Genomic DNA, 13,861 nt, shown 5'->3' with positions numbered 1-13,861 from the left:
AAACATGAGAGACCTGAGTTCAACCCCTCGTTCTACCAAGAGTCTCACTGACCCACTTTGCATCAGTAATTAGTTTATCAGTCTAACTCTGGGGTCCCCAGAGGGTACCATGGCATTAACCCTTTGGCACTCAACATGGTCTTTCAATGTTGGTGACAAAGTGTTGCCTGCTGTGTTTTAGTTGGGTTTCTTTTGTGTGTGTGTTTGTAGGTGTTTGCCCTGTTTTTTTGGGTTGGTTCTGAGCATCAACAGTTTTTCTACTGTGAAGTGGGTGGTCCCCAATCTAGTTTCTTAGATTTCTATCCATGTCCACTGGGCCATAAAAAGGTTGAGAACCCCTTGCCTAAGCTATCTATGATGGCAAACTATGTGGAAAAAGCTGTTGTGTGAATGGGAGCCCTGTGCACACATGCACACACATGTTCTGGGCTTTATCTATCTATAAAAGTGTAAACTATTTAGGAACGTACCTGGGGTTTTATGGGTGTGTGTGTGTATTTCTGTAGTGAGGACAATGTACTGTGAACAGTTCTGTTGTGAAATGTTGTGAACAATATAAAAATTAACTACGGTATTATTTTTAACAATAGGGGAATTAACTATAGAGAAATTAACTATTGCGGAACCAGCTTACTCAGATAATAGTTCTTGATTCTCACTCCCTCACTATTCAGTTTTACTGTGTTTTTCCAGCATAACCTCACACTCAAGTTTTTCCAAAATGGATGTCTCTCACTGCTGCCACCAGACTGGGCACCCACCTGAAGGCACTTGGCTGAGGGCCACCTCAAAACTAGAGCCATGACTGGGTGATAGTAAGAAGAGTTGTATAATAATGGAACACCATGAGCAGGCCCTAAGGAACCAATAAAGGTGGATGGGATTGGGAAGATTAATAGGAAGCAGGATGAGGAGAATACAGCAGCATGGCCACCTGTTAGCCAAGTTATTAGTATATATCTTTTCCACACGCTAACAATGTGGCCTGATTTCTGCTCCAAAGAACAACGTGGGACCATCATTCTACTGAGCTCCATTTAAAAGGCTGCTCCAGTTTCCACACACGTTGTAGCCTGTCTGGTAGATTTTCTTTCAGCTGAATCCTGTAACATGCTCCCCAGCTTAACCACTTCCTCAGGGTAATAAGGGGTGAATGTGTGCAAATTCAGTGGAGTGGGGTGACAATCAGGAACGGTGGCTCTAGGGGACACATTTTTCCTTTTGATGCTCAAAAGTAACTGACAGTCCAAGAATATGTATTCTTTTTCACACTCTAGTTCGCTCTTACACTCAGCTCATCCCTCTTTTTACAGCTTCCTCATTTTTACGTGACAGAAGACACCCTCTGGAAAGTTGCTCATGGACCGAGAAGCATACAGTAGTACTGCTTGCCTGCCAAGCTGAGTTACCTTCCATTAGAGCACTCTCCATCAGAGTCCAGAAATGCATGGAGACGGAGGAAAAAACCCAGCCAGAAATGGCACACAACATGCACAAAGCAATGTGTGCACAGAAAGTCCAAGGGAGGATTTTGACGTCACGCTAAGGCGATCATTCCATCAGGACAAGCATTTCAGCTTTCTAGATGGAATGGTCCCTACTCTCCTTGCCCCTAGTACTTTTTCAGGGGTTCTACTGACTTGATGCTTAGCCAGTTTTGGGGGGTGGGAGCATCATGCAAGTGGAAGTCATTCTGCTGGGCTTCCTCCATTGATAAGACTCGCTAGTTGAACTCCTCCTACAATACGTGGAACATACTCAAAGCTACACTGAGTGTCAGACTAGACAAGGGATAGAGCAATCTGTAAGATCTCCAGTGTTTCTTCCTTAGTCTAAAGCAACTGGCAGGAGCCTGAGTTGATCAGGGAAGCTGCACTGGGGGACCAAGTGTCAGTTTTCTGATCTAAATCATTCCTGAATCTACTATTTGCCATATGGGAAAAAATATAGTTTGGTTGGTACCACTAGATACTAGCAATACTTAAATATTCTCTCTTTAGCTGTCAGTTGGAGCAAATGGCAATTTAGGTTTTATCCAGATTGACGTTTGCTCCAATTTAGTACTAAAGAGTGGGTTTTCCCTGGGAAAGGAGTGCACGTCAAGTGAAAAACCGCTTGGAGCTGTGCTTTTTTGGCATGGGAAGTGTGGCCAAGCCCATTCTCTTCAACTTGGCAGCAATGAGATGTAGGTTGAAACATCACCCCTCAATCTACTGGACATCTCAGGGTGTTCACCAGGCCAGCTGTCAGGGACCGTGCTGAGGAGGGCTGCACTGAGAAAGAATAGTGGGAGCCACCCCCTCCTCCTGATCCTGATCCTGGATCTTCCCAGGAGCAGGAGGACAGTATAGATTTGGAACAGTGGGTTGCAGAAGGGCATAGTTCAGAAAGCAGAAGCTGGGAAATACTGGAAAGGGAACAGCTAGCAGAAGAAACACTAGAAGAGAGAGAGTTAACAGGTTCACAGTCTCTAGATAGTATTCACCCCCCCCTTCTCCAAAGTCATGGAGACCTCAGAAAGTGTCAGAACAGAAAGCGCAGAGGTTATAAACTCAGATTACAAAATGTAGGAGTGACATAGATTAATAGGGACGGAGGGGGGAGTGACCCTTAATTGGGAGCACTGCCCTTCTAGGAGATGTGTTCTTTGTTCTCCCACTGTGATTATTAAAGATTCTAACTGGTAAGATGTTACTTTCGTTTGATCCTTTGTTCCCTGCCATGGGGGAGGAAGCCAATTTCCTGAAGCCTGACAGGAGCCTAACTTACCAACTTAGTTACTTTCAACACCTGAGAGTTATGACCACAGGTAAAGTCAATTTAATCAAATAAACTTTATTTACACCATTCATATAATATGGACTAGGTGAAAACAAGTCTATCTTATAGCCAATTCTTAGAAGCCCCCTCCCCCTCCCAAATCTGCTCAGCTTCTAATGGAGTGACTGGCTAATCCCATACTGCCAACAGGACAGGTGGGTGAGTTGCCACACCTGAGCTGAAGAGACTTCCTTTAGAGTGGTGACACCTTATGAAGATGTGCATCTTTGTGACCACATGCTGAGCACTGGTGACACATTTCCATATGTCTTCATCCTTGCAAAGAGGGAGGAGGAGGAGGACAAATGGACTTCCTCCTAATATTTGGAAGAGTGTCAGTGTCATGAATATTCAGAAATGAATATTCAGAAATGCTAGGAGCAAGGGAGAAGAGTAGTTTTGAGGGACAGGTGTTACCCACCCTTGCAGTGCTGTCTATTACTATGTGTTATTTATTTCCTAGGAACTACAGTTGCCTGAGCACTGACCCTCAATAGTTCATTTATTAATTTCATAACATTTCTATACTCCTTGACTGTAAAAAACCTCAAAGAGGTTTACAAAAAGACAATAAAATCAAGAAAAAATTACAACCCTCCTTTAAAACATACAAAAGTTAAAATACTTAAAACAGATTAAAATTACCTCATTTACTTCTTATCTAATATGAGTGCATTAGAGGAGGGTTCAGGTAAGGGAAACTCCACTTAGCTGTGTTAAAAATTCATTATGCTGTTAAATTATAAGTAAAGCTTGAGACATAACTGGCTGATGTTTCCTCCGATGTCTACACAGAGCCTGATCCCTCCTTCAAAGAAGCTAGAGGGAGATTTGGTGGCACTGGCTGGCTCAAACAGGATCAGTCCCAGCATGAATTAATTAGTGCTTAATTACTGTCAATTACTCAGCATTACTGGGAATTGCTTGCAAATGGACAGCCTTTGATTGCTAATCCCAATTACTAATGTTATCTAATTGGGAGTGATTATATTTTCTTTCGGTGTGATGCGGGGCTTTATGCTTCATGTGCGGCAAAGAAACACATTGCACTCTCTTCATGCACGATGGTATATGAAACAGACCTCCTCACCATGCCTTCCCTGTGTTTGTCCCCTTCTGGGACCAGACTGCAGTGCCACAGACCCTGTGGGAGTTCACCCGGAATCATAGAAGCAAACGCTGCCCAAGGTTTTTGATGTAGCCCCAAAGGACGTATGTAACCTGGGCTGCTTTCATGGTAGAAGAATAGCACCCCTGAGACAATGTATGGCCTTCATGCAGCTGCCTGATTGCATGGAAACCTCTGCACAACCTTTGCATGATTCCTTTCCTTCGTTTTTCTGAGGGAGAGAAATTCCATTAGCAGGGCTTCTGCATGATCAGGCAGTTTGTGTGGAGGTTCATACTGCTTAACACAGATGAAGGGGGGTGGGGGTGGCAGCAAGCAACTCCTTCATCATGCGAATGCTCTAAGAAATGTTTGATCTGGAGAAATAATTTGTCCTGCCTGTTGAATTTAAGCAAGAAAAAGAGCTACGGCAACCACTGAAACCAGGAGTTCAAAGCTATGTTTATAATTTTGTATAAAAGGATGTTCCTAAGTTATTACAACGGACAGACACAGCACTGACACCAAATGTGCTCCTGCCCAGATTTGAGATGGAAGTAAGGATACCAGCACAGCAAGTCTGGCTTAGAGAGAGCAACTCTGTTTCTGGTACGGCTGTAATTTAACTCTGCCCTGCCCTGTAACATTAGGCTGATTCTGGAGTTCGCAGAATTGGCTCTTCTGTTGTATCTGGGGAAGATAAAACCAGATGAAAATAAATGTAGTTTAAACAGGAACAGAAAAACTGGATTATGTTCCCCTGTGTGCATATTATGCTTCAGGGGAAGAGGAAGTTATTTCTGTCATATTTACCACAGAGAACCTCCATAAAACAGTGCAAAGGAATTAAGGTTGTCCACATCAGATCAGACCTTAATTCAGTTTCATGTGACTGAGCCAATCCCATTTCAATTAGAGACAGATCCAGATCATTTTGCACTCTATCAAATCCACAATTCTTATGTTGTGTGAGTTCTCCTTGCTGTTTTCCCAGCGTCACTGGTGTGAAAACATACAATGCACTAGAAATATTTCTGCTTAAAACACTTAAGACTGCAAATAAGTCACACAGTAGGCTAACACCAGAATGTGTAGAGAGTGTTGACGGTTGGTCAGAGATTGCAGAGTGAGCTTAACCTCTGGGGTTGGTGGTGTATCATGGAATCGTAGAATTTTAGAGTTGGAAGGGTCTGTGAGGATCATCTAATCCAACCCCATGCAATGCAGGAATATAAGGTAAGAAGGTTAGGACAGCAGGCAGGGAGAGAAACTTGATTATTAATGATAACTAACACCACTTGAAACAGGAGCAGAGAATGAGGTTAGGGGCAGGGCGGCAGCTGTCTGCTGTTGGTTTGTCACTGTCCCTTTTGCTCTTATGGCCCAGCTAATCCCCCTCCACCGAGATTCAATGAAGGCCTTAGTATCATAATGGAATGCAAGGCCTGTCAGTCTTCTCTCTGCTCTATCCCTAATAACTTGAGGAAAGTTAATAATTAATGTGGAACACTCATCAACAATTAACCAGAGTGGCAGAGTCATTAATTTTCTGACAAAGGAAGTCCAATCATTGCAAGCACTCAACGCTATTTGTCAAGGAGGTGACACAGCATGGCTTAAAGTAAAATTGCCCATCTGGTCAGCTGATGTCTGAGATTGTAAGACAAGTGAATATACAGTGAAAATAAACAGTTGAATAATTGTTTTCTGTTTTCGCTGGTGCCTATTATTTGTAAACTTATGCATCATTTCACATGCGCTCTCCACGCAAGACAAATCCATTTACACAACTCCCCCCTCCCCACGGTTCACACACTCTTGGTGCATTCACACATCATTCATGCAACAATATGATTCACACATCCCATTCACATGCTCAGTAGAAAAGAGGTCCTAAGAGCCCTTCCTTGATTTTCCACACAGGATGAGGTTGCCAGAGATCCCATGAGAGTAGCCTGCAGCTGAACAATAAATCTGAACCAAGCCATATTCTACTCGGTCTCAAAGTCAAATAATCACCTCAGCCCCGTACTTATTTTTTCCTTCAACCAATCACTATGTACACCCCCTCCCCTAGAGAAGCTGAGCAACAGGATGTGGCAGAGAAAATGATCTGCTGTCTCCTAGAACCTGTTTTGCGGCACCTCCAAGGATGGTGTTGATAAAGCTAGCCTTGGCTTAAAATATCTGTGTTGCACTGTGCCAGAGTGGAGGCCTTCAGAACAGAGGCCGCAATATGCCATCTTTGTCAAGGTTCTTTAACAAAATCTGCAGGAAGCTGCAGCTCCACAAATAACTGCATTAGATGTCTTTCTGTTAGAACGGCACATAAAATGAAACAGACCACAGTGAAAGGTAAACCGGGGAGGTATTTATTTATGGCTCCTAGGCAGCAGTTTCTCAGAAAAGGCAATTTCTTTAGTGTGCTCTTAAAAGAAGGAATGTTTTTTTAAAAGCGGTTTTCACTTTTTAGAAAAGAGGAAGCATCTAGTTTGGTGCCTTACAATATGTGGTATATGCCAAGTGCTCCATTCATGTGGCTGCCTATAGATCTTCTGGGGTCATTTGTCTTCTAAGCAAATATAAACACAAATGCAGACAAATTACATGTTCACACGCAGAAGATACTACTACTACTAATATTTTATATGCCTCTCATCTGACTGGGCTGCCCCAGCCATTCTGGGTGGCTTCCAACAAATTAAATAACTACAGGTGGAAGGTGATAGCTTACCCCATATGGCACAGACGGAGAACCTGTGGCCCTCCAGCTGTTGTTGGACTACAACTCACATCATCAGTGGCTTTGCTGGCTGGCTGGGTTGGATGGGAGTTGGTGTCTAGCAACATCTGGGAAGGCCATAGGTTTCCCATCCTTGTAATAGGGCCTAGCCCACATTTCCTTATGGAGAGTGGTTATGAGAGATTCATGCTCAAGACCACAGATATTTATGGCTAGTCAAGGCTTGCGGTGCTGGGACAGATGTTCTACAGGTCCAAGAACTTGGGGTACTCATTTATTTATTTCCATCCCAGTGCAGGACTCATGGAGGCTCGCAGCATGAACGAAAAGTGGATACAGTTTTTAAAAACCCACACCGATCAGTTATATTTGTTAAACAAACAAACAAGTTACCATCTCTAAAACAGCACTGAATCAAAACACCAAAACATTTAAAAGCATAGCAAGAGGAAAATAATAATAACAACAACCCCACCAGTAAAATATCCTGCCACAACAACCAGTTAGAGGCCAAAGGTCTGTCTACAGAAAGTTATTTGCTTGCTGGTAAAGGGAAAACAGGACACGGGTGGCACTGTGGGTTAAACCACTGAGCCTATGACTTGCTGATCAGAAGGTCGGCGGTTCGAATCCCTGTGATGGGGTGAGCTCCCGTTGCTCAGTCCCTGCTCCTGCCAACCTAGCAGTTCGAAAGCACGTCAAAGTGCAAGTAGATGAATAGGTACCGCTCTGGTGGGAAGGTAAATGGCATTTCCATGTGCTGCTCTGGTTCGCCAGAAGCGGCTTAGTCATGCTGGCCACATGACCCAGAAGTTGTACACCGGCTCCCACGGCCAATAAAGCGAGATGAGCACCGCAACCCCAGAGTTGGTCGCGACTGGACCTAATGGTCAGGGGTCTCTTTACTTTTTAAAGGGAAAGCAGGGGGGGGGGCAGCCTAGCCTCCTGTGAGAAGGAGTTCCACAATCTGGGAGCAGGCACCAAGAAGGCCCTCTCCTTAGCTTTCATTGGAGCTTAAATGGAATGAAGCTAAGCTGTTTCAAAAACTCAGATCCATCTCTTTTGAGTGGTAGGTGCAAAGATCCACCTGCTAAAAGAAAACATTTTCTTCATAGGTGATGTGCAGAAGAACCAAAATAAGTCCCTTCTTGAGACCTCTCTGCCAGGTGCCTGTGCTTTCAACTCTACCACCATGCAGTTGCATTAATGCATGTGCAGAATGGAAAAGATCAGACCCACATTGCACACACAGAGAGAGCCTTATCCATCCTGCAGGCAGCCCTGTGGCAACTGTGCTTTGCCTGTCTCCCGATAAGCGGGGACCTGAAGTTTAAAGGACAGACTTGAAAGGAGCTGCTGCTGTTTATGTATATGAAGGCTAAAGGGAAAAAAGAAAAGTGCCTCCGACTCAGATATTTTCTCTCTCTTTGTTGCCCAGCCAGGGCTTCCTGCTCAAGATCCCCCATTCCCACCCCACTGCCTCTGCGTGGCTGGTAAATACTTGTTTGAACTTGTTTGAGCAGCCCGTCGGGCGAGAGAAAATGCCGGCAACAAAAGGAATGTCATTCACCCCATGGGAAAAAGAGAGAGAGAAAGACCCATCTAGGACACGGGCAAAATCAATGTAAAATAAGAACAATGTTTACCTACAATCTAAAAGCAGCATGCTACAAAACAAAGGCGCCGTAATTTCTCTTCCACCCCCCTGTGTATGTTAAGAGCGTGCGCACACATGAATATTCTGTACGAAGCAAAGCCATACCTGTTCTGCTCATATACAAGAGCTCCAAAATAAATGGAGGAAAATTAAATCCTAAGCACCCTGCACTTGCACAGGCATAATTAGTGCTGCCAAGCTAGTGCCTTTTACCTGGGCTAATCGTAACTGATTCAATCATGCTTAACTTGGTGTGTGGCTAAATTGACGCTTGCAGCTTTCACTTAAATGTAGTCTGTTGCCGTGTGCCACATTTATCTTCCTGTCCTTCTGGCTCTGCTCCTTGAGAGTTATTTGTTTTTCCTTTTCCATTTCTCTCTCTACTCCCTCCCCCTTACAGAAGATGAGAGCCTTACCTAAAGCTGTCTGTGAATAAGGGCTAAATTTACAATTGCAACTTCAGTGGGGAGGGCGGAAGAGCCCTGCCCCATTTATCTGTATCTAAGGTTATAATCTATCTATCTAACCCCCTCTGCCTCTCCTCTCCAAAGATATACAAAGGGAGGGAGGGGGAGGAAGCTGATGAGAGCCGCAGCTTGGATGCCTCTGCCTGTGTTATTGTATCCATTTTCCAATGGCAACGATGTGTGAAATGAAAATTGGACAGAGCTGGCTGCTCACAGACCTGGAATTTCATACAGACTAGTTGAGGGAAGGAGGGAGCAGAGACACAGAGAAGATATCGGAGATGGGAGGGAATGGGAGAGCCTGCTGGATGGCTCCATGCACCCATGGTCTGGGTAAATCCCGCTCCAGTTTAATAGACCCTCGTAGTGGCAGTGCTGAACATACTGTGCTCATTTACATTTCATTACTCAGAACGCTCTGTTAGTTTCTGGTAGCTGAGACAATTTACAGGGGCAGAAAGGTTGAAGACAAACTTGAAGGCACTCAGGAGTTATCCCCTCCCCACCCGCAATGCCTTTTGCTAAGCAGAACGCTGAGGCTCTGTGCCACCTCCTGCAAGCACACTTCTAAAGGCCAGCACATGGGACTGACGTTCTGTGCTCGTATCTGGTCTCCACCATTTAACCAACAAGTATGGGATAATCTGCCACCCAGGTGCCACCCAGAGCCAATAGGGTCTGGCCCTTTTCTGAGACAGCTGCTCCAAAGGCCTGTTCAGATGCTCGTTTATTTGCACAATGAATAAATGCACACTTGATGCTCCCTTGTTGAAGGGGATGTAGATGCATTCACTCCAGGCAGCACTTTTATGGTGAGGAAGATGTTGCACTTTTCTAGCACTTAACGTTGTTGCCAGGAAATGGAATGTGTGGGAGTGGGGGAATTACGTGGCCTCAAATAGCTGTCTGCAACACGCAGGCAATCACCTTTAGCACAGTAATTGCACAGGCAATAACAGCACTAGCTTTGGGTGGGCGCATTACTTTTTGTGTGTGTGTGGCTTTCCCCCCTCCGTTCTTTGCCGTTTTGGCATTTCACAAATCAGAGTGCTCATCTGCGCCACGAGGTGCTGTGTGTTTCAGCCTTCCCTCCCTTCAAGCGCTTCCAGCATTTCTAGTTCTTTGCAGCATTTCCTCTCAGCTCTGCTTACACGTTTTTGCCCAGTGAGAAGAAGATGTCCTTCCATGACAAAGCCTTCTCTCCACTGTGAGTCTATTGCTTCTCCCAGAAGCTGTGCATCCAATATCACAGCTATGGATGAATACTATGCTATTCAGCCATACCATTAGGTAGAGGGAGAAGGGTGCCTTTGCTGGGGAGCATCAGTGCCAGCCTTCTGAGCCATTCCTCCAGATCTGGTACCTGGGGGTAGGGTGGGGTGGCGATTCTTGGTTTTCGCAGGAATGGCTGCTTGCCTGTCTTGATCTGCAGGCCCAAAGGAGGGCCTGCACAACTAGTCTGATGCAGGGATATGAAAGAAACATGTCAAAAGTGCCAGTTCTAGTGCTTTATTAAAGAAATGTGTAAACTTACCTGCAGTGCCCTGCTGCCTTTATAGGCTCAGGATGGATGCTGAAGCAGCAAGCAGTTCTCACGACTTTCCCGCACGCAGGAAATCATTTAAGCATTACTTATACATAAAGCAAGCTATGAAAGCTGGCATCAATAGCCCTTTCCAACTTCCAGAAAGGGGAGCAGCTGACAGCCAGCCAGTATGAGAAGCCGCCCCTCGCCTAACTACCTATGCAACCCACAGATAAATATACAATCAAAGCGAGCCAATCAGCATATATCAAAGCATGTGCGGCCATTCTTGCAGCAACGAACAATTAGTCTCAGGGTTATCTTGACTACCAAGATGGCGTTTACAGGCCTTCCAAAACATTTTCATCATTCGGTTCTACACACTGCCACCTTTTTCCATAGATGGTCCCTTGGACCAAGTGAGCAGGCTGAGATAATTCTAGCCTGGATTGTGCAATTCAGCAGGTATCATGTGTGCGTGTGCATGCACTGCTCTGCTGACACGAGTCGTGGTGGCTCAGCTGTTCCACTTTAGTTAAGGCTTAACACTGAATACAGTTTGCTAGAGTGAAGCACTTTTAAAGATCAGCTAGCACCAGAGTAAGAGGTGGAAGAACAGGTGCAACTGTAATTTGAAAAACATGCATGGGTGTAGTCAACTAAGTTTTACTCAGAGTAAACCCTTTACAATTAATGGACCTAAATTAGTTATGATCATAAATTTTAATGGGACTATGGTGAGTAAAAGTTAGTTGAATGTGCTTAGGTGTGCTTAACTCTACATTTTAAATGAGAGCCCCCCTGTTATCAACTCTGAGACCACTGTTCCTGTGGTATGCAACCCAGGATCCACCTACTTCGGTGCAACTCTTTTATGCTTCACTTACCAAGGTCTTCGTCGGACATCGTACAGGTCAATCTTATTGGGCATCCTCCAAGGAGTGGCTTCAATTGGAAGAGACAATTAGAAGTAACATTAGAAGTAGCACAGCTGATGCCCATACAGGGAAATACAAACAGTGGGGAAGGAAGGCAGCAAAGGCTACATGTGGAAGCCCACCTGCTACAAGTCAATGGCAACAGAGCTGATTATGCAAAAAGTGTCATCAGTGGCTAATTTAGGCTGATGCAGGTGGTTTCTCTGCATAGGGCACCCAGCTGAAGGGACACAAAATTGAGAAGATCAATAATCAAGAAGATCCATTTAGGGGAGCCAAAATTTGGCCTTGCACAGGGTGCCATATTATCAGCGAGGGAGGAAGCTTCTTGGGTGCCTGGGGAGGCGTGCCCAGGGGCAGGGTGCACTGCGGGGCCTCCGGAGTCTCCCTGCCTCTTCCCACTCAGCCGCCCTACAGCTGGGGGGGGGGGGGAGGCAGTGGGTGGACCATTTGGGCAGTGTGGAGCCTGCACGTGCCCAAGCCACCATGTCTCTTTCAGGACCCCTGCATCCCCCTTCCTCTGCCCCTGCATATTATGAAAGATTACCAAAGTCCGCCCCTGGTGTTATCTGGCAACAAGAAACAATACTACAGGCCAGTGAGGATGAATTCATATGGATGCTATTGAGGGGAGGGGTACATGCAGTTGTAGAGGCAGAGGATTGTGGTCCACAAATCACACTAATCACATCTAGCCATTGGTGCATATTGTGAAATCCTGGATGGAATGGGAAGACAGGAAAGGAAGGGATGTGTAGCTATCACTATTCTCCATCCTAAGCAGCTCCTGTTAGTACTGAACCCAGTAGTGAAATCTAAGCAGGACTAATATTCAAGGACAAAGACACAGTGGGGAAAGCTGTCCCTGCCACTTGCTCTACTCCAACTACACCAGACACATTACATGTATAATTGTGGTGTCATTGCTCAGGCCCATATCAGTAGGTTTCCCCTTCTTTCACTTTAGAATGGCACAAACCTGGGTAGAAGCGCGTCACGCCTGTGGCACTCCCAAAGACTTGCCATAGCAGAGATGGATCTTCTTTTCGGTTTTCAACAAATACATCCTCCAAGGCGTCAGTCCAGTTGAGTTCGTTAAGGATTACTGTGGCTGCAAGAAACAAAAAGAAAACAAGATCAGTGTGCCTAGAATTTGGACACCAAAGGGCAGATGTATCCCTTCTCTGTAATTTAGAAAGAACACACACACAAGATGCTTCCACAAAGCTATATGGCCACAGAGGTGCGGAACTTCTTTCTACACAGCCCAATTGATGGAGCTGTTGAGATGGTAATAATTTGCTGAGTTGTTGATAATTCCAGTTGAAGAATTATGATTGACAATGCTCATTATCCCTGATTGTTGGGCTAACTGTCAACAGTCCTTTCGCAAGAAGCAGCTGCACAGGAATTGCATCAAGTGTATTCATGACCACACCTTGCCATTACTACCAGTGCTACAACTGAACTAGTAGGAAGACCAGCCATGTTAATAACTTCACGAGTAACACCTATGAATGTGTCTACATCACTAAACATCATCAAATGTATTTATCTGTAATACTGGGAACTAGCTCATACTTGGGTGTTGGTTTTAATGCGTCACAGGTGGTGTAAATCATGGGTTGGCAAACTAAGGCCTGGGGGCTGGATCCAGCCCAATTGCCTTCTAAATCCAGCTCGTAGATGGTCCAGGAATCAGCGTGTTTTTACATGAGTAGAATGTGTCCTTTTATTTAAAATGCATCTCTGGGTTATTTGTGGGGCATAGGAATTCATTCATTCTCCCCCCTTCAAAATATAGTCTGGCCCCCCACAAGGTCTGAGGGACAGTGGACCTGCCCCCTGCTGAAAAGGTTTGCTGACCCCTGGTGTAAATCATGACATTATCTGTCCCATCAGATTCAATAAATAGCACAGAAAAATCCCCAAATAGGACTAGAATAAGACTAAATTGACAATATTTTGTCATTTCTTCCTCAAAAATGGAGACAAACCCAGTCCCAGTAGTGTTTACACAATTAGATCAGTGCAGAGGTTTTTTTTTGCCTTCTTTTGTAGCATGTGATACACACAGATAAGCAAAAGGAACGATGAACTCCTCATGCCACTCACACCAGTTATTAGGAATATGAACTCAATTGTACTATTGAGACTGAAGACTAGCTTTGGGTTGTCCCTTAGCACCTTGCAGATATGCACACTGTCATACCCTGCTCATGTGAAGCCACTCCACAAATCCACAAGTAAAACACCCACCCACCCCCTGACTGGATGAAAATTATATTCCAGGCATGAAGAATATCAAAGCCTTCTGAAGAATAAGAGTCAGTGCACCATGAAGTGCATTTGTCCCTCTGGCCACCCACAGCAGATGGGAAATAAATTGCCTGCATCCCCTTTAGGAACCACATCCCAGTTTCTCCCCTCTAAGCCAGTTCCAAAGAGACATTGAATGAAGTGGGGGGGGGGGGAGAAAGACCCTACTGGGGTTGGTCCCATTCTGCATTCATGGTGGCCCTCGTGTCTAATGCAAAAGCAATTAAGACGCCAGCAAACAGAGGTTTTAAATTATTCAGCTATTAAGGAAAGTGATAAGCTCA

General features: G+C 44.9%; 1 protein-coding gene across 4 annotated transcripts in view; it reads right to left on the bottom strand.

Annotated features, from left to right (window-relative positions):
- Window positions 1-13,861, bottom strand: part of CACNA2D2 (calcium voltage-gated channel auxiliary subunit alpha2delta 2) — a 513,315-nt gene that overhangs the window by 103,651 nt on the left and 395,803 nt on the right. For all 4 annotated transcript variants that reach the window (XM_083429356.1, XM_083429357.1, XM_083429358.1 and 1 more), the window contains 2 exons: window positions 12,238-12,369; window positions 11,208-11,265 (listed from right to left, as the gene is read on the bottom strand). In XM_083429356.1, coding sequence (XP_083285482.1) covers window positions 11,208-11,265; window positions 12,238-12,369 — 190 coding nt within the window. The remainder of the gene's footprint in view (window positions 1-11,207; window positions 11,266-12,237; window positions 12,370-13,861) is intronic.

The sequence above is a fragment of the Podarcis tiliguerta genome, assembly GCF_965153285.1.
Source record: "Podarcis tiliguerta genome assembly, chromosome: 2".
NCBI lineage: Eukaryota > Metazoa > Chordata > Lepidosauria > Squamata > Lacertidae > Podarcis > Podarcis tiliguerta.
The sequence above is the reverse complement of the archived record's forward strand: the minus strand, read 5'-3'. Positions and strand labels throughout refer to the sequence as shown.